This window comes from Schistosoma mansoni, chromosome 3 (assembly GCF_000237925.1).
Source record: "Schistosoma mansoni strain Puerto Rico chromosome 3, complete genome".
Classification (NCBI taxonomy): Eukaryota; Metazoa; Platyhelminthes; class Trematoda; order Strigeidida; family Schistosomatidae; genus Schistosoma; species Schistosoma mansoni.
Genome location: NC_031497.1, coordinates 9,433,372 through 9,455,450, shown reverse-complemented (window position 1 = coordinate 9,455,450; position 22,079 = coordinate 9,433,372). Strand labels below are relative to the sequence as shown.

At 37.3% G+C, this 22,079-nt stretch overlaps 1 protein-coding gene across 1 annotated transcript; it reads left to right on the top strand.

The window, feature by feature from the left end:
- Positions 1-1,651: 1,651 nt before the first annotated feature.
- Smp_044160 (putative mitochondrial carrier protein) lies at positions 1,652-20,355 on the top strand. Its single transcript, XM_018799147.1, has 10 exons — positions 1,652-1,690; positions 3,437-3,562; positions 9,519-9,607; positions 9,641-9,800; positions 9,842-9,945; positions 9,978-10,082; positions 13,887-13,979; positions 15,978-16,151; positions 17,218-17,291; positions 20,181-20,355. Exons 3-10 carry the CDS (start codon positions 9,566-9,568, stop codon positions 20,299-20,301), a joined length of 873 nt encoding a protein of 290 aa, XP_018650965.1. The 5' UTR covers positions 1,652-1,690; positions 3,437-3,562; positions 9,519-9,565; the 3' UTR covers positions 20,302-20,355.
- Positions 20,356-22,079: the final 1,724 nt, after the last annotated feature.

The following is a 22,079-nucleotide window of genomic DNA, read 5'->3' as shown; positions in this document are numbered from 1 at the left end:
CATGGATCTAAACTCTTACACGAGCAGGCTTAGAAACGCAATGCGTCCAGTTAAAACCGCTCACACTCGACCTCAATCAACTGATTTTTTCGTTCAACCTGAATTACGACATAGTACACACGTCTTCGTTCGTCGAGACTCACATCGATGACCTCTGGAATCAGCATACGAAGGACCCTTCAAAGTTCTTCAACTTGAACCTAGGTACTTTGTAGTCGGTAAGAACGGCACGAACGATAGCATCAGTATCGATCGCTTAAAAGCAGCGTACTTAGAAGGAAACTCTAGCTACGTCAAATTTCTTCGGTACAATCGAACGATACAGCTCCTACACTTGTAGTACCCCACACGACAGTCGACACACACCTTGATACTTCGTCGACGCCGGAAAATAAGAATAAGACAACACCTTCTGGAAGGAGAGTAAGATTTCCAGAACATCTAAACGACTATTGCACGTAGGACACAAACTTTATCTCGAATTCCCTTTGCCTTATTTATTATTAAAAAAGAATTTTTTAATATGCTTATTTTTATATATTTATTTCAAAAAAAAAACAATTTTTTTACTTATGGGCGTATGTATATATATTTTTTTATTTAAAAAAAACCAGTTTTTTTACAATCGCTTTTACGCTGTCGCAAGTGTATTAGTTTATATACTTTTTTCCGCTCACCTTATGTCCTTACGCAAGAACGAGTGTATTTTCGACATGCACTCACATGTTCTATTTTTTCTCTTTTCCAGGACGGCTGGAGAAGAACGACGAAATTTCACAAGGAACCGAAATTTACATTGTACTTTATTTCTTTATTGCTACGTTGTACATTGTGGTCCCTTAGTGTAAGTAAAGACGACCAACGACAAACTCGTTGGGTTTAAACTTCTGGCTGGTCACGTCTTAGGGTCATCACTACCTCACAAGGGGGGAGTGATCTGTAGCTGTAAATAATTCCCCAAAATCAATAGCTCATTAAGTGTTCGACATTGGATGCTGACCACATTTGTTAAAGTGGACTCGTTTAAGTGAAGGCTTTAGGTCATGCATCCGTACCAGATGACGTTACGAACCAGCGTGGGACACAGCTCCTACCTTCATTAGCCAGATTAGGGCAAACGCTTCTCGATATATTGATAACGTATCAAATATATCTTTCCGATCTCTTCGCATCTGATTTCTGATTTCGATTGGTTGGGGAAAGCTTCGAATATAGAAGGTGTTACTGGTTGCTAGTTGTCAAACTAGAAAATTAGTTGTATCTTCACCATGTTTTTATGTCCCGGACTCTCATATTAGATGAACGGAAAAGGCAAAATATCACACAACCTGGACATTGAAATGTGCTATTAATTCTCAGACACGTATCGTTTCCAATCCTATATTCAGCTGTTGTTCAGAACTCATGGTAGTTAGTATCATAAACCATGGAAATAAAGTGTTCGGATGACCTAGTATCACTCCCAAGTTGACCTCCAAAACCTCAACCGCCCACCCGGTTAGAATCAAGTAATAAATTTTAAGATTAAGACATAGGATTAGGAATCAGTGTAAGATATAAGGTTTAGCGTCTTCATCATTAACCGAAACAATCTATAATTCAAAACCCCAACGTAGCGAATTAGATGAATGATTTACGCGCACTAACTCGAGAGGCGCTATTTAGAATTTTGTCGAACCTACTGTAGTTTGTCAGTAAGTTTGTATATTTTAGAAATATTAAGCGAAGTGTTAGAGCTGTATCAGGCCAATTTAATGTTAAGCGACTAAAATAACCCCTCTGTGATGTCATTTCGAAATTGCGACTGGTTTAACGGTTTCCTGGATTTTTATATAGTTGAGATCATGAGTCCATTGAAGCCAGACCACCATGAAAAACGTGAAAACACTAAACGACCTGCTCAGTGTTCTGTTGGTTAAGTGCTCTGGCGCGACTGGTAGGTGGTGGGTTCGAATCTTGCTAGGGGGGATCGTGGGTGCGCACTGTTGAGAAGTCCCACAATAGGACGAAACGGCCGTCCAGTGCTTCCAGGTTTTCCATGGTGGTCTAGCTTCAATTGACTCATGATCTTAACTATATAAAATCACTAAAATCTCCACAAAACCCTCTTCTGATAGTTTTCTGCATAAGCATATGCCTAACATGTTAGGCCCGTGGCCAGTAATATTCAGTTTCAGTTTGGAAAGGACAGGAGGCTTGATGGCTTATGTTAGTCCTGACACTGATGGTCTCTCAGCTGATCCAACTTTCTTTTGAAGGAGTCGACGGATGGAGCCTCAACCACGTGCTGAGGTAATGAATTCCACTCGTTGATGATTCGATGGGAAAGTCGGTAGTCAACTGAAAAGTAATTTGTTCTGGGCTTATGAAGGTTTTTGGAGTGTCCTCGTAGATTTTCTGTCTTGGAAGACAAGAAAAATGAGGGCATATCAGGTGCGAATTTGTCATTAAGCAATTTGAAAACTGCAATAGGTTTAGCTTGGTCAGTCTAGTACCATACGGGAGCTTCGCTATTCCGGTAATCAGCCTAGTTGCTGTTCTCTAAACCCTTTCCAAGAGTTCACTGTCTTTTTTAGGCTGGGGCTAGCTGCTTGTATGCAGTACTCAAGTTTAGGATGTACGAACACTGTATACAAAGTCAGAAACGTTTCAGCGTCCAGATGCCTAAAAGCCCTGTGTATGGACCATAAATTCCTAAAACCTTTGGCGGCTATTGCACGGCAGTGTGCATTAGTCTTTAAGTCTTGACTAACGATGACGCCTAAGTCATTGTGTGCCTGGACAATAGGTAACTCAGTGCTATTCATCGTGTATGTATCTGTACCCTGGTGGGATTTCAATAGGTTTAATTACCACATTGAAAATTTTCGACTGAGGTGGTAGATCTGACTTCAGCCCTGTCAACAATGAAACCATCAGAGGAATTGTTAGAATAACGATTGTTTCAAACGTGAATTGAATTATTGGAGGTGGTAAATAGAGAAAACATTGCGATTATTAGAAGTAAGAGTCCCGCTCAGACCACAGTTACAACGTTTTTTTATCATTGGTAATGGAGTAAACAGTAGTTTATAGCACCTCAAACTTGAGTCTATGTACGTTTAATTTTGTCAAGCCCTTCGGTGAATTTATTTAACAGACAATGTCATTCGGACAGTAACGATTCGTCTATGTCTTTGTATTATAATCACTACATATGCATGAGCATGTATGGTTGATCATGTGTTACAGTCTAACACATCCCTCTTACTAGCTTAAATGTTAGTTGCTTAGATCGCTTGACGACTCATTCGCTTCTCCATATATATGTGCTTCCTAAATCCTATAATTTATTTGCCCTTTCTTGCCCGCTGGTGCTCGCCTGCATTCATCTTTCTGCTCGTATTCACCTTGTGTACTTGTGGTTTTGTGATCTGCGCTGTACGGTTAACTGTAGCCAACACCCCGTATTATCTTCGGAAATTTATGGGCCGTTGGGAGTTATCTAATAACGGTTATCAGGACGAGTGATTTACGAAGCCTTAGGAGTTATTTCAAAGGTATCCCGCCAGAGATCTACCGAGTGAGTAATGCTAATCTTTAACATTTTTCAGTGAACGTAGCCAATTAGTTGGTTAGCTTGCCATCCTTCTGGTCATGTGTCAAAAATAATACATTAACCAATGGAGCCTTTTAACTGTTTGGCTGAGTTGTGTATTAGGTTGTGCGTTTTCTATTTGTGAGCTAGCCGTTATGTTATTTTCATCCATTCAGATTTCGTTACAATGTAAATATGGAATCCCCCTATTTAGACACAATCTTATATCATTTACACCTGCCATGAATCGAAAATTGAAATAATCTAAAAATATCTGTTGTACTTAAACAAACATTCAAATATATAGTCGCAAAAATTGAGGAACTAATCACAAAATGCGACCAGAACGAAAAACAACTATTTAAAACACTGGATTATTTTTTATAAGGTTGCTAAATCACTTAGTCATGGCGAGATAAACTTTTTTCAGTGGAAAGTCAGGTTTTAATAAGCTGAGGAAAAAAATCTATCTTCCAAGGATTTAAATAGTCGAGACGAATTTGTTAGCAGAATTGCATAAAAACCACCTAACCCAGTTGCAAGATATCATTTCGCAGGAGTTATCTGATTTTTCGTCCCTTACAATTTTTATTTATTTAAACAAAATATTGATACAAAAAGGCACTAAAATGTATATGCACCACATAATGAGAAACTGAGATTGTATAAAAACAAAGGAAAATGAGTATAATAGATGGGAGCAGTAAGTGAATAATAATAAGTGAATGAAAGTAAAGGAAGTGAGAGAATAGGTTCATTTGGTTAAAGAGCAACCACAAAGGGATCTCAGTTAAAGTAATTCTCCCCACTTATTTAAAGAAAGTATACGAAGTTACAGTAGGAGCACCACTAGCTTCTTTCTGAGTCATATCTGACAACTTAAGCCACTGTATCACTATCTTTAGGACCCTAACCAGAGAGTCGTGAATGACCAACAGATACTGGTCCTGTACAGCTCTTTCTTATCATGACTTACTTACGCCTATTGTCCCTCGTAGAGGAGCCTAGGCCGCCGACCAGCGTTCTCCATCCAACTTTGTCTTGGTCTCTCCTTTTCATTTGTTTTCAATTGCTATTCATTCTTTTAATGTCTGCCCCCAAATCTCGGCGCGGCGTGTTCCTCGGACTTCCTGTTTTCCTTTCGCTTTCAGGATTTTGGGTTGCTTGAATGGAACAAGAGAGAAAGGTACAACCACCTTTCTCCCTTGTTCCATTCAAGCAGTGGGGTTAGACAGGGTTGCCCAATCTCACCATTCCTCTTCAACTTTGCCATCGATGACATTCTGAAAACAGCTCTGATGGATGTAAGTAACGGCGGTGTGGATTTGCTGCCTGGAGAAAGGCTTCTCGACCTTGAGTATGCGGATGATATTGTCTTACTGTGCGATAATGCCCAAGCCATGCAATCCGCACTTAATCAGTTGGCAATCAGTCTCCACAGGTAATGTATGTGCTTTGCACCCTCCAAGTGCAAAGTACTTCTACAAGACTGGAGGGATTCTAATCCTGTACTCACCCTGGATGGTGAGCAGATTGAAGTAGTTTAGAAGTTCGTGTATCTAGGTAGCTACATAAGTGCTGGTGGTGGCGTGAGTGATGGGATTGATGCACGTATAGTGAAATCCAGAGCGGCTTATGCCAATCTAAGCCAACTTTGGCGCCTTCGTGATATTAGTCTGGTTGTAAAAGTTCGGATCTAAAACACGTCGATGAGGGCAGTTTTGCTCTATGCTTGTGAAACCTGACCTCTCCGAGTTGAGGATGTTAGACGACTCTCTGTGTTCGATCATCGTTGTCTCCGAAGGATTGCTGACATCCAGTGGCAACACCATGTTATTGATGCAGAGGTTCGGCACCGTGTATTCGGGCTCGGAGACGATAATCCAATTGGTGTCACTATCTTGAAACACCGACTTCGGTGGCTTGGACATGTTCTACGAATGTCGTCCCAGAGAATTCCATGTCCTGCATAATTTGTCGACGCTGGGACTGGTTGGAAAAAGCGGAGAGGTGGTCAGTGTGTGACATGGTGTCGTGGTATGAAAGAAAGCTTCAAAGGACTGGCTTCTGTTGGTCCTTCACGACTCCCTGGCTGAGGTCCGAGAGATGGTGCAACACAGTGGCTAGAGACGTTATCAGATATGGTTCAGAATAGAAGCCAGTGGCGATCCTGCTGTGATCTTTTATTTTCTTTAAAAAGAGTGATCATAATTTCCTTAATTGAAAGAGTCTTCTGGTTGTACATTTCAGTTCCCCCCATCATTACTCCTCTCTTTTTTCATCCTTTTTCTTCCTCCTCTTCCCATTCTCATTGTTTTGTGTGGCGCATATATATCTGGTGCTCCTTTGTACCAATATTTATGTGTTTAAATAAATAAATAATTTTGGTTTAGGACTTACCTCGTGATCCAGTTTGATGGTTTCCACAATTTGTCCTACCCACCTCCAGTGTCTTTTCCTAATTCCTTCGTCAGCTAGAAGCTGGTTTGTTCTCTTCCACAGTAGGTTGTTGCTGATGGTATCCGGCCAACAAACACTGAGTATCTTACGTAGACAATTGTTTATGAATACTTGTACTGTTTTGATGATGGTTGTATTAGCTCACCAAGTTTCAGCTCCGTACAGTAGGACTGTCTTGGCGTTCTTATTAAAGATGCTGAAATTGATATTGGTTGACATTTGTTTTGAGTTTCATATGTTCAACTGTAAGAATGCTGTTCGTGCTTTGCCAGTCCTTGCCTTTACGTGTAAAGCAAGTCCTCCTTGTTCATCGATGATGCTGACCAGGTACGTGAAAATTTCCACCTCTTCCAGAGTTCTTCCATCAAGTGTGACTGGTTTGGTGCTCTCTGTGTTGTATTCTAGAATCTTGCTTTTCCGTTATGTATATTGAGGCCTACTGCTCCAGAAACCGCTGCCATACTGTCTGTCTTCACCTGCATTTTTTGGTGTGTATGAAATAAAAGAGCTAGGTCATCTTCGAAGTCCAAATCACCTAGTTGTATCCAAGCTGTCCATCGTATTTCATGCTTTCCTTGAGACGACTGTCAGAAGGAGAAAGGGAGTGAGTGAGCAGCCTTTTTTGACACTGGTCTTCACTTGGAATGCATCTGTAGGCCGTCCTGTATGCACAACTTCAAAGTGTAGTCCGTCGTATGAACTCCGTATAATAGTGAAAATCTTTTCAAGTACACCATAAATTCGAAGATGGTTCGATAAGGTTCTCTCATATACACGGTCAAATGTTTTCCCAGAGTCAAGTGAGTTAATATATGGTGATGAGTTCACTTCAGTTGATTGATCAACAATGATCAGTAGTTCTGCAATTCGGTTTGTGCACGACCGATCCTTACGGAATCCGACCTGTTGATCTCGAAGCTAGACGTATATTGAATCCGTCATCCGGTTCAACAACACTGTTGGAAACTTTTCATGGTACCGATAGTAGTGTGATGCCTCTTTAGTTCTCACACTTGCTCAGATTCCCTTTTTTGGTATTTTGACGGGGTATCCTTTTCTCCGGCACTTGTCCTTGCTCCTAAATCTTACTGAATAGGACGTGGCGTATCTTTGCAGTTGCCTCTGTCCGAATTCAGTACTTCGGGTGGTATATCGTCAGGTGCCGCTGCTTTCCCACTCTTGATTTGTCTGATGGTCATCCTGATTTCTTCGATCATTGGTAGAGTGACATCCATAGGAAGGTTTGTGTTTGCTGCTCCGATGCCCGGTGGATTCAATGGAGCTGGTCTATTCAAGAGTTTCTCAAAGTGTTCTACCCTCCTGTTCGTCTTTTCTCGAATCTCAGTGATTGTCTTGCCTTCTTTGTTTGTCCTTGACTGATCTCTGGTTTTCTATATTTCCCTGCAAGTTTCTTCGTCGTGTCATACAATTGTCTCATATTTCCTTCTCTGGCAGCCTTTTCCGCTGTCATTGCTAGTTCTTCCATGTATTTCTGTTTGTCGGTTTGAATGATCCTCTTCACTTGCTTGTTTGCTTCTGTCTACTCAGCTTGTGCCTTGAATTTCTCTGTTCTCATTCTGCTTTTGTTGATTGCTGTCTTCTTCTTGTTCTTCCTTTCTTGAATCTTGCCCAGGGTTTCGATAGAAATCCATTCCTTATGATGATGCTTCTTGCGACCTAGCCCCTCTTGGCACGTTGAAGTTAGTGCTTTGGTCCCTTTCCATTTGTTCTTCATCGTAGTTTCTTCTTCTTTGGAACCAGTTGTTGAGTGCTATCTCTAGTTTGTCGTTTGTTAGTATATCTAAGGATGGCTGTATCAAACCTTTATAATGCTGTTTCTCCAGTTATCCATTGCTTCTTTTGCTTCAGTTTTATCTTGGTCACAACCAGGTGGTTATCTGAAGCTATGTTAACTCGTCTATTTGTTCTCACGTCCTTCATAGATCTTCCACAACCTTTAGTGATGCAAATATGATCTATCTGGTTTTCTGTGGTATGATCTGTTGAGACCCATGTAGCTTTGTGTATGCGTTTGTGTTGGGAATATTGTGCCTCCTTTAACCAATTTTTTGAATGGTCAAAGATTTGCAAGTCTCTCTCCATTCTTTTTCCTTTCTCTCAGTCCATGTCTTCCCATGATATCTTCATATCCGGTGTTGTCCATCCCGACTTTGGCGTTTGCGCCACCAATCTGGATGATCAGGTCCTCTCCTAAACACTTCTCTACGATCGACTACAGTCTCGTAAAACTGATCTTTACCGTCTTCGCCTTCATTGGTGAGTGCATAGCACTGGATAGCATTGATTGTAAACCCCTCCCTCGTTTTGAAGGATGGTTTTATGATTCTGGATTCATAAGATTCCCATCATGTAAGTACTTTACGTGCCTCTATGAACAGCATCAGTGCAACTTTTTGTATCACGAAGGCGCCAAAGTTGACCCAGATTGGCATAATTCACTCTGGCTTTCACCATACGTGAATTGATCTCACCAATCATACCACCACCAGCAATTACTTAGCTACCCAGAAGTACAAACTCAATTACTTCTAACTGCTTACTACCAACAGTAGGTATAGGCCCAGGATCCTTTCAGTCTTGTAAAAGTACTTTTCACTTGGAAAGTGCAAAGCACATTCCATACCTCCGGACACGAATTTCCAGCTGACTACATGCGGATTGCGTGGCTTGCGTATCGTCGCACAATAAGACAATATCATTCGCATGTTGAAAGTCGAAAAATCCTACTCCCATCGGAGCTGTTTTCTAAACGTCACCGATGGAAAAGTTGAAGAGAAATTGTGAGATTAGGGAACCCTGCATAGCCCCACCAGAGAGAGGCGTCTATATTCCCTCACCCTGTCCGAGGTGTTTCTACATAGGTCCTTAGAGATGTTAATGAACTTTTTCGACACATCTTTCCTCAACAGCCAGTACCAGAGGTCGGTCTTGTCCATACGATTAATATCGTCTCTGCTCTGGCGCCTAGTGCTACACTGTCACCAGCAAAACCGAAAATCGCACAAGGCCTCGAGTAAACGCATATACAACAAATTTTTCGAACCTAGAGAGAGCAGATTCATCATCCTTTTCCGTACCAGGACATTTGTGGGTCTTTTATGTTTTGAGTATCTGGAGAATTTTATTTGGAAAAATCAAACATGTTTTCATGTTCTTGTGACCATTATATACAAAAAGAATGTCTCCATTTAAGTGAATATGATCGAATTCATAACTCTAGTGAGACAATGAACAAGAAGGATCGATTTTGAATCGCCTTGCGTAAAATGAACAGGACTTCCAAATCATTCTTAGTCCTGTTTAAGCTAGTGATATTTCAATGTTTCGGTTCAGACTCGAGTTTCGACAAATGAATCATGATTCAAGACCGAAGGACGTCCTTCACCTTCCAAGGGTATAATCAAATTCCATAATTGTTCACATTTTATAATAGTGTCGACCTTTTTATTTACTTTTTTAGTTATCTTGTATGAAAACGGACTGTAACTTTATCATCCTTAATTGAACATGAGTACAAACAATAATCATGCACATCTTATATCCTTATTGGTGAGCTTTTGTATTTCGTCTTATCTTATTTAGGCAGGCTCAACTGCTGGACTTTCTGTTGATCTTGCACTTTTCCCAATCGATACAATCAAAACTCGTTTGCAAAGTTTCCATAACAATGTTCAAAGGACTCCTGGTTCCCTCCGTCTTTTCGCCGGTTTCCCAGCAGTTGCTATAGGTTCTGCTCCTGCAGGTAGCTTAGATTTTGAGTAGCTTTCTGTAAACCTTATGCAGCTGCAGCATTTTTCTTAACTTATGAGGCAGTTAAAGATGCATGTAGAGATCTCAGTACGCATCCGATAAGTCATTCAGTTCTATCTGCTTGTATCGCAGAAATCGTAAGATTTTAATTCTAATTTTCAGTATCTAGGTTGCTTGTATTATAAGAGTACCCTGTGAAGTGGTGAAACAGAGAACGCAAAATCAGCCTGTTCATGGTGTTTCAACTGTGTTTCTACAGACTTTACGTAATGAGGTTAGTTATTAGATATTTTGGTTACTTTAACCCACCCGTAGTTCGTATTATTAAAATTAGTTACATGCTTATTACCTATGGTTTCCTACCCGATTGTGTCCGGTATTTGTTGTACTCAACTTTCTGACCATGGACTAAATTGTTTTTGTTCATTACGCTTTCTGAAAACAAGGCTGACCCAAATGTTGCTTAGGGAGATATACGAACAGCAGTGACATCTATTAGTGGTTTGAACCAAAGGGTCACGAAGAACTAGAGGATTTTTACTAAGTCTATTTCACTGATGTGTTCTCGTAAACTCATCCCACCAGGCTCTGAACACGACGAAGAGAGAAAACGAATCAGATCTAGGTTGACCAAAAGTCTAAAGAACGACCATAAGCAGTGGTGGGCAACGAAACCAAAAGAGATGGAGAAGGCAGTATCTGTAGGTAACACAATACAGCTTTTCAGACTAATACAAGAAGCTGGAATTAAGAAGTCAAGTGTAAGTGAGACAAACTCAGAAAAAGACAACACTCTTATCTGTTCTCAGCCCAGACGTTTAGAACGATAGGCGGAACACTTTAAGGAGCAGTTCAGCTGGCCTTCAGCTACTCTACAACTAAACTACCCACCAGTCCCAAACAGCCTGAATGGAACATTGAAGTAGGTCCCCCAACTCTAGCTGAAGTTCAAAAGGCTATAGCCAATCTGAAACGAGGAAGAGCAGCTGGTCCAGATGGATTGTCTCCAGGGGTCTTTAAATATGGTGGTCCAATTTTAGCGATTAAGTTGACTAATATTTTAGCTAAAATCTGGGAGTTGGACGTAATCCCATCTGACTGGTTGGAATCAACAGTTGTCCCAACATATAAGAAAAGGGTCAAAATCATCCTATGATAATCATAGAGAAATAAGTTTGACTGGTATCGCATCTAAAGTACTGGTCTCAATAATTATCGGGCGCCTAACTAAGACTCATGAACTGCAAACACAAGAAAATCAGGCTGGCTTCAGACCTTGTCGTGTCTGTATCGACCACATATTCACTATTCGTCAGGTTTTAGAACACAGGTATGCTTATCGGCGTCAGACAATGATAGTTTTTCTTGACTTGAAAGCAGCATTTAATTGTGTAGACCGAGAGGTTCCGTGGCAGTGTCTATTATTAAAAGGCGTTCCTCAGAAGTACATAAACCTTGTGAAGGCTCTTTACTCGAACACTACCAGTCGAGTCAGAGCTTATCGCGAACTATCATCTGACTTTGCAACCTCAAGTGGTGTCCGACAAGGCTGTCTACTATCCCCATTTTTGTTTAACTTTATCATAGACCTACTGCTGGTAATAACGTTTTTGGGGATTGATCTCCCTCCAGGAGGTTTTCTTAGTGACTTAGAATACGCAGATGACATAGTCCTTTTTGGTGAAGACGCTGACAAAATGCAGAGTGTTTTGGTAGCACTGAGCAACAATGCCAGGATGTTTGGGATGCGTCTTCCCCCTCTAAATGCAAGTTGTAGCTCCAGGACTGGCCTGTGTCAACACCTGAACTAAGGATAGAGAGTAAAGTAGTCGAACGCGTCGACAACTTCACTTATCTTGGAAGTCTGATCAGCCCTAATGGGTTAGTTTCTGACGAAATCTCGGCACGGATTCAGAAAGCTTGTTTGGCTTTTGTCAGCTTACGTCACCTATGGCGAAAGCGAGATCTCGGTCTATCAATTGAGGGACGAGTATACTTCGCAGCAGTTCGTTGTTTAACTTTATGGCTGCGAAACGTGGCCATTAAAAATAGAAGATATTTGTAAGTTACTAGTATTTGACCACCGATGGCTTAGAAATATTGTTCGCATCTGCTGAGATCAACGGGTAAGTAATAATAAGGTTAGACGCAGGGTATTAGGGAATGATAATAAATCAGTTGATGAGGTGATGAATCCTCATCTACTGAGATGGTTGGACCACGTGTTACGTATGCCCGAACACCGATTACCACGACGCACAATGCTGACTAGTATAGGGTATTGTTGGAAGAAAGTTGGGGGCGGCCAAACCAAAACATGGCATCAGTGCTTGAAGTCACTAACTTCTAGTCTGAGCCATGTTGGTAGATGCAGACTACTTGGTTGGAGTCCGGGCGATTAGCGTAACCAATGGTTGGAGACTCTGTGTAACGTGGCTCAGAATCGATCACAATAGCGTAGGTGTATACGCTCTTTTCCTTCTCCTAAACCTTGAGATTAAAATTGCTTTACATCTTTCTTTTTACGAACTAATTCTTTCTTCCTTATATACTGATGTGTGGGCGAGAATGACAATGATTGGTTTTCTTGATGAGTCAGACATGTAGAAAGTGTGACAGGTGTTATATATTCTCCTATCCGGACTGTTATTGATTAACTGTTCCTTGTGTCGGATTTTGGTGTGGAAATATATTGACGTTCTAGTCAGGCTAATCTCGTGTTCTTGATCTGAGTTGTGTTGAAGTCCTGTAGAATAGACACTGGGAGGGAATCTAGTGTAGATATTCGTCTAAGGTAAATTAACGTCCCACATACGTGTAAAAAGTGAAAGGACTGTTATAACAAGAAACCCTAGAGTTATAACAAGGATCCTACGTTTAACACATATACAATCTTTCTTTTTTATATTACTATCATTGAAGTAACTACTTCTATGAATTTGGTGTTGATCTTGTTGTGCTAATGGGTTATGGCAACTTGGACCGTTGCATATGTGTGCCTGGTCCTACGTTTTAGCTGATTGACTTATTGAATTATCATCTAAATTCATTTCATAAGCTTAAAACATAAATTCAGTTTGTACAATAAACACTGTATTTGCTGGATCATATTTAAAGTTCCATTAAAATCGTGAACCGATTGAACTATTGAAAACCTGGAAGCACTAGACAGCCGTTTCTTCCTATTATGGGACTTCTCAGCAGTCCTCATCCACGATTTTGAGAATGCTTAACTTACAGACAACTGAGCTGGTATATTTAAAGTTGTATACCGTGGATGAATTGATTGTTATTCGACTGAAGATTATAGAAACTAATCTGCTATAAAACAGACAATAATGTTTATTTAACAAATATAGAAAGAATAGACTGCGTTGACATCCGTGTTTTACAGACCAACACGAGCAAGGTCAGTTGGCAAATTTTCTTGTGTGAATTAATTTAAGTAAATTCCTTGGTCTTTATTTGATAGATCAAAATTGTCAGGTAGTGGTCTTCGTACACACGCTTCTATGTTCTTGGATTTTTCAATTGTTCGTTTGTATGTTTACAATTCTTACCAAAACTGATCTCAATTGATTCTGTGGTAGTTCGTCATTTGATTTACAACTCCACAAAATGTTGGTTCTCGAGAGTATATTTCAATAGTTCTCAACAAAGAATACAACCTTTTTAGATCCTGAGTTATAGATTTTTAAATTTCTTTTATAAGATCGTTTATAAATAGGCCCTTACTTTGAGCTAATCAAGTGAGCACTTGATCTAATCATCCAGTGGCATTAAACACTACATTATCCTATTTCATATCGCAAAATATATAAGGTACCATTACTACACATATCAGCGTTCATACGCTGAATCTATGTGTGATTTTACGGTAGATCGTAAAGGAAAATGAATTTTCCATGAAGCTGAAACAATGTTTGGGCATAAATTTTGGACGCCTGTTTAAAAGACTATATTTAGGCTTAACATTGTTATTTTCATGTTTGACCTCCATTGCAAACGAATTGCTCGTTTTTCAGTGAATTTCAACTCGATATTGAAGTGATTTTATACAACATTTCTAATTTCCCAGGGAATTCGTGGATTTTACAGAGGATATGTCAGCACATTATCACGAGAAATCCCATTTTCACTCATTCAGTATCCCATATGGGAAAAATTAAAGGTAAGTATGTCTTTACAGAGAACCACTTTGTTCATCCCAGTAATAATAAGTGTTTTTCATACCAGTCTCATCGAATATATAAATAAATAAATAACTCCACTACCAACAATCGATCCGTGAACTTAAACAATGGTTTGTTCACCGTAGTTCTGGAAGGTTGCTGGTATCGTTATCTCTTACGTAATAGGTGTAACTCATACTGTTGTGCACGACAACACAGGTGGAGACAACGAATTTTATTGATACTGTTATAACGGTTAATATATATTCTTATTATTACGACCCAGCTATTCCCATTGCTTAGTAGTCTTGGACACCAATACACTCGACAAGTCCCCAAATCAACACAGTTGAACAGGGAAGAAATTATATTCCGAATAACAAGGATAGATGGAAGTAAGAAGCGCAATATGAAGTACGTTAGCATATTTATAGTTTTTTACATTAGTAGATTCCAGAGTTTTCTCCAAGCATTGACTAGCGCTGATTGGATAAGAATTAGCCAATTAGCGTGCAGCAATACAATCGTGCATGAAACATGCTTTAATCCAATCTATGTCCCGCTAACAGATACAAAATTACAGAGTATCTTGGTAAAATATAAGAACCATACACAAAATACTTCATTTGCAAATATTCCATCAATTGTTCTTTACATTCTGTATGATCCTTCCAATTCACAATCCTGTCGTATTTCCCTTTCTGTTTTCTTTAATTCGATCTTCTTAGCTTTCTGCTGCCATGCATTTCATTTCTGATTGGTGTTACATACTACTTATGTTTGTCGACATAAGCAGCATACACCATAATAACACGATCCATAAACCGATAGCCACGTATATAAAGAGTTAATTATGGCAATTAGGGATTTTTATGTTCACATTACGGCATCGTAGTACTTGACGTTCCCGCACGAATCTAGAATTACATATAATTAAACAATAATGATTGAATTTGAATGCACTAATTACTTTGTTTGCATGCGTTTTAAGGAGGTTAGCGGTCAAACGGTTTTTTTGATGCTTTAATCTAGCACACCGTTTGTATCTAAATGTCTCCTACAAAAGATTACTCACTAATGCATTAAAAGTTTTTTCATCCTCTTCTTATTAGTTATAGATCTTTCCGTTCCGAAGTTACAACACCAAAAATCTAACTAGTAATCAACCTCATATATGCAAATATATATGAATAGTCTTTGTGTTGAATAGACCTTTATCTGACTACTTTTCTTCTTTGTGTTAAACTGTATTCGTCTGGATTGTTTATTGAAATATAATAAGTGAATTGGAGCTAGTATAGGGGAAACTCGATTCCATATGTAGTCTTTATTAAGTAATTATTGATCACAAGAGAAGTGATTTTCCTTCTCACATCAACAATCTGCCTGTGGTTACATCCAATGTTTGAATCATAAACAAGCAAAATAGGTCTTGAAATAATAGTTTACTAAACTTCACATCACGACTGGTATATCCAGATTTTTATGAAAAAGTGATTGTACGACACAGTTGTAGACTTGACTTTGCCATATAACTATGGAATTGTTGTTAATAGTTAAATGCATGAAAATTTATAACTAATAAATTATTAACCTCTTTAAAGAAATAATTTTGAGGCTGGACGTATAAATGTGAATTTGCGTCCATCCGGACTCCTCATATAAGGTGAATTGCCAGTAGAGCAGATGATAGAAAATAACTAGATCAGTACGTAAAACCGATCTATAAGGTTTATAACTTTTGTCCTAATGTGTATGAGTTGTCGATTTTCTGGTTTTACAACTCAAACTACTCAGAAACTCGTTTGGGGACCCTATGCATTACGATTAAAAACCTGTTGTTACATAATGAATGAATTGAATGTAATCCTATGTAAATTTTAAATGCCTAGATATTGTATGCTTTTGCTTACATCATGTAATTCTCTTTTTAATATATATATATATATATACGTCATTACTTACTCAAATTATTCTTCCTAACTCATTGTTTTTAGTATATGACTATTGAATGGAACAGAAACTCGATTGGAACCGATGACATTACAGACCCAACAGCGTCCCAATTAAGGGCTTGGCAGTCAGCTATGTGTGGGTGCTTAGCTGGCACAATAGCTGGCGCTGTAACTACACCTTTAGATGTGGCCAAAACTCGAATAATGTTGGCTGAGGTCAGTTGTATTATCTATTATCACTTTTTTATGTCCTATGTTTATACAAATGCGTCTTAATTGTATGTGTTTTCGGGTGTGTTCGTTTTAGTTATCCCTAATGAACAGAATTTAAAATAAAATAACTCTAATTAATAGATAAATTATCTGATTTTTAGTACTTTATACAACTCGATAATCTATAGATAGACAATGTAGACAACTTCAGTGGAATAAACTTTTTTCTTTCAGTGTGCAGATTGTATTCTAGTCTCATTGTTGGGGACGCTAGATCCCCAGAAATCACTTGGCAAACGTTTCATTTTTGTCACTTCATTTTGGAAATTAGAATTTCTCATTTTCGCATCAAAAGAGCACAATTTTACCCCAAGTTTTTATTTCCCACTTGGAAAGACCTTAAATGTCATTGGTTCGTTTCCTCTTTTAGTACACTATTTTGTGACATTTCCTAAGAACATTTTTGCGCTGCATATATACTCATGAGTTGTGTGCTTGTTCTTTCGTGCTTCCGACTGCTTGTGGAATATGCATTTCCCTCGGCTAAATCTGGCCTTCTCCCTCTAGTTATTAGAGCAGGAGCTCAGTGAAATAGCTTAACTTGTCTTGTTATGTTGCTGACTTTCGTTTCGTTCTCCGGTCTTAGATGATATCTTAATCTCTCCAAACGTAGTACTCATCTCTTGATCTCAATGTTTAGTGTTAGTTTTACGCCACGACAATTTAATCCGAAATATTTAGTCACTGACCAATCATAGATTGGATTATTAATAACAGGCATTATTCAAAAGCCAATTACTGTCACCAGCTGACCTTTACATGATCAGCCTTTTACCGCATTTACTGACAAAATAGCTGTGTAATGATTGTTATGAACTGTAACCATTGCATCTATTTCACTCTTCAATGCATTACTCTTTAGTAGTATGTTAAGTTTGGACTTTTAATTGACATTATCAAGATACTCACTACTTTATAGTTGACTTGAAGTATTTTTAAATATAATGCAAATAATGTGACAATTCTTCTACTATCATAGTTTTGCTCTCCTTTTTGTTATTAACTTTAGCCCAATTCTAATTTTGCATCTGGTCATATAATATACGCCATGCGAACAATATTTCAAGAGAGTGGAATTTATGGGTAGGTTGTCTATTTTCTTTTCATTTGGACCTCAGTCTTCTAATTTCTTCTTGTTCGTCATATGAAATTGCATGCCATAGAGGATTAAAGGTTATATATATATATAATGATTAGAATACTCCAGATTTATAGAGATATGTTTTTCATGACATCTTCAAAAAGCAAATGAAAACACAGGAATTAAATTTCATAATCCTTTCGTCACTTAATAACATACAGCTGCCCATGTATCTGACATTCGGACACAATTGTTTTGTAGTAAGTGTATACTGATCTTTTAGAAAAGTATGTAATTCACAATATTAATGTATGATTAGAATTAAATAGAGCAGATAATGCTGATGTATATTACGTACTTATCTTCATCAGTGGTGAGTAAATTTCCAAATCATTATCTTTAACCTCCTTCCCGAAGTCAAAATGTTACACGTTGTCTAGTCACATTCAGAACTTTTTTAGAAAAAAACAAACGCTAATGTGGTTCTTCGCGGCATTACTTTCGAAAATTTAATCTTTTAAAAGTATTTAACATCTCTTAGAGAACTCTCTAGATGATTAACTTAAGTAAAAGGTGTCCTGGCTATCTGTTTATTATTCCGCTACTTTTGAAGCACGGAAATTTCAACTCAGTACCTTAAGATTTTCACATTAATTTTTTAGTATTGCCATATTTAATATTTGTAGTCACGTAAAAACAAGATAAACGCTTCCAGATTCGAGTTAAATCGCGTCACTATTCCTTACGCAATATCTTTTATTTATTCACTTTGATTGTCGAATCTTTTTTAGAATTTTCTCTATTAATAACAACCATCCAACAGTCATTTTCGTTTTATTTCATCAAAAAGATGTCCCAAAATAACACTGCCTTTGTTTAATTTTAAAAAGATTGATCATTCACTCCTATCCACGAATGACTCAATCCTGTCGAAGAAAGCCTCTGAATTAAAAATAGTTTTCTAAATAACGAATATATTTTTGTTATATCCCAATGAGTAGAAAAATCGTATTTCTGACGTTTCGTGACTTAATAAATAAATGTTTTCGGTAACGTCCCAAAAATAATTGGAAAACGTTTATCACTCCCTCCTCATCATAACTGGAATACTCCGACATTCCCCTCTCATTATGTGGGCTAAAACTGAAACGATTGTAGGTTTTTCTTTTCTAAACCTGTTATAATTGTATCTTGCTAATGAACGACCCAGCTATTCCTATTGCTTAGTATTTTTATACAATGACACTCGACAAGACCCCAAAATCAGAACACTTTGAACAGGAATTAAATTGTATTCAAAATAATAATAGTAAGTGAACAGCAATCACTGATTTGAATAACGTTCATATATTTATAGTATATACATAAGAAGCTTCTAGATTTTTCTCCAATAATTTGCCAGGGCTGATTAGTTTAGAATTAGCCAATCAGCGCGCAGCAACACCATCATGCATGAAACATGCTTTAATCCAATCAATGTCCCACTAACAAAACCCTAACGATAAATTTTAAGGTTATGACCATAAACGTTTAAGAAATAACGACTAGTTTAAGTGTTATCGAAATATGTATTCACTATCTTCAGGTGCACACTTTTTGGACTTAAGTATATCAAGATGTAGCAAGCTGAGCAACAAATTATCTCTCGCGATAACCAAGTTCGAACTTGAATCTAAGCTAGTGACGGGTTGATTACTAGAATTCATTGTCAAGAAAAATGTGAGAACTGTACAATTGGTCGGAAGTAATAGTTCAAATATTTAAATCATTTTGATTTATCCGTTCATGAGGAAATATCTTCCTACTAATTTATGGCATCTTTTCAATAGTTTGTTATGTATGATCAGATTATTGAGTATGCATCCTGTATTCTTCAGCTAATAAATAAGTATTGTACAATTTATCTGCATTCACCCTTCATTTAACCAAAGGGTGATTAATTTGGTTGATCTCTACCTGTGAAAATACACTACTGCTTACCATTAATTTACACAATATGTACAGAAATATCAAGTACTTGGTTAATATTGTTGATGTACATAAAACTCAGTTGTAACTAATGCAAACAAATTGGTCATGACTATTGGTCATCATTCATATAAACTACAGTGTTATCTAGTCCTAAGAAGTGGCCAGTTTATTTTAAAAGCGATATCACACAAAATAAACTATCCAATCCACTTTGACATAACAAACTGATATCTCACCTTATAAATAAAATTTACCAATAAGAGGTTATACATTTCTACAGGTAGTTTTTTACTCATCATTTTTGCCTTCTACCTTATCACTGTCTGTCAAAGTAAACTTCAAAAAGTAAATGAACAGCACCAAAGGGAAAGATGGGTGGTGGCAAGCAGTGGAATTTAGGATGCGTGCTTCGCCCTATTTGAGACTCTTCAACTGAGTGTACCTGCAGCCCTGAGTTGTAGTTTACTCCGGGACTAAAATCTAGTACCATTCGCTTCAAACTTCATCTCGTCATCTAATTAGTTACTGAGTCCAGATAACCACAAGCTTATGTAATACGATGAAGTTTAATTCATTTGTATTGGTTGTTTGAATCTTCCCATTGATGTTTAGGACTGCAATCGATCAGTCTCTTTTGACATATGTACATCCTGTGCTTGTGAATTAATGGTAATGTCAAAGGAATCCGCACAGGATGTACATATGTCAAAAAAAAGACTGGTCAACTGCAGTCCTAAACATAAATGGAAGATTCAAACAATCAACACTGATAAATAAACAATATTTAGTGAACTATCAGTTTTGAGTTTTATCTCTTTCAAAATAGAATACTCCATAAGATTATGCTTATTTTCTGTTTTAATTATAAAATTGCCCATCTAACTATTTTCATTGATTGTATTGGTTTACTTTCGCTCCAGGCTTTTCTCAGGTTTAATACCTCGGATCACATTACTATCTGTTGGTGGAGCTATATTTCTTGGCATTTATGATATTTCTACCAGATTCTGGACTTTAATTGTTCAAAATTCTAAAGATTAATGTAACCACGAGCAATGCCTTAGTTTATTTTCCTCAATAAAACATTACTATTTTATGCCTTATGTTCTCAGTCTGTGATGGTTCTTTTAGGTGCATTGTACCCATTTAGTTAGTTCTATATAATTTTTCCTAAACTTTCTGAAGTTGACACTGTCATTGCTTTGTATATTTCCCATAAATGTTATACTTCGGCTTCTCAACACACGAATACGTAAATCTTTAGTTTCGTTATTGTCAAGTGTTTCAGCTAAACAGATTTCAACTTTCTCTATGAAATAAAATAAATAAACTTTGACAAACTGGTGAACAAATGAAAGCTTCATTTTAATCTTGTCTAAATCTTCTCTTAGTAGATAACTCACTATAATCTAACCTTCTTTTGAGGAAATTGATGTTTTCAAATAATAAGCTCTGAAAAATAATCATTGAAAAAGTTCTAAAATAGAAGCTTCACAAGCCTGTCTGTACTGAACTATTCAGATCAAAGTAAATCGTCGAGTGATATCGTACTTGTGTTACCAATAAATTGCTTAGTTTCACCAGCATCGAAATGAAAATGTAATCATTACTCTTCGTTATTCTTCATTACAAACGGATATCATATTCAATTGTTCGTGTCATATTCATATATTTATCTATATACCTACATAAATCACCAGAGTGGTTCATTTCCAAATACATACACTTGAAATATTACTTAGGTCATCTGGAAAGTTATCACATTTGTTTCTAAAAATAATAACATCTAAAAGTTTTAATAACTTCAAACTAACTATTACTAATTTGTTAACTTCCTCCCTGATATTTTAGTGATGTTTGTGTTCATGTTACTAGTCGATATTGTTTAGATATTGAATAGATTGATGATTTTCGAACAACACTTTGTTGTATTTCCTAAGAATTTTTCTGTAGTATTGTTGTATTTATATTTAATTTGATGGTGATGAGAGTTAAATTAATGAATTATTTATACTCTTGTTAAGTAATGAAGGTATTAGTTCACTTTGATGAAGTTTGAATATTGATAATTGTATTCATTATTCATATCTCATTATTCAAGCATCGTAAACATCTCAACAACAATTGGTTTCAGATACCAAAAAAACTACAAGACAAATATAAGTATTGAATGAATATCATCAGTAACATCTTACATGTTTTCTGCACAGACCGAAAAAGAAAGCACCACTTAATTGTAATTAGTAGAATTCTATGCGTTGTGTATCTCAGAAATTAAGTACTTGGAATATATCTGTTCCATATACTGCCACTAGACATGGATTTATAGAAGCCAATTGTTCCTCATTTAATCATATCAGGATTTTCTGGATACCGTGACATATTTACAGCCAAATAATATTTGTTTTCTATTACCAGCATAATATTTGCTCTTGACATTTTCTGTCATCTCTGTAAACGTACTTTCTCACACAAAGGAAAATGAAGTACTAATGTATATTGTACATTTAATTAGCGCATCTTCCAATGCTTGTCAAACAAATTACAAGACTATCTATAAAACAGTGGGTAAGCGTCACCATTATTCAGTTTTCTGACTAAACTAGTGGTTAACTAAATTTGTTTTGACAAAATAATTCCGTGAAATCCCGACCAAAATGATGTAAGAAGACAAGACGGTTAAGTGATACGATTTATGTTAAAATAAAGCGATCACAAATATATATTTAATAAGTTCAGTGATATTGAGACCATGTTGAAATGACTTTTCGATGTCTCGAATGTTACTGCTCTATATTCTCACTGCTGTCAGAAAATCA

Excerpts from the sequence above, each read along its gene's own strand:
- Smp_044160 (XM_018799147.1), top strand. The coding sequence starts at position 9,566 with ATGAGTACAAACAATAATCATGCACATCTTATATCCTTATTG. Across the intron at positions 9,801-9,841 it reads TATAGGTTCTGCTCCTGCAG|CTGCAGCATTTTTCTTAACT; the intron begins GTAGCTTAGATT and ends AACCTTATGCAG. Across the intron at positions 16,152-17,217 it reads CTCGAATAATGTTGGCTGAG|CCCAATTCTAATTTTGCATC; the intron begins GTCAGTTGTATT and ends TATTAACTTTAG.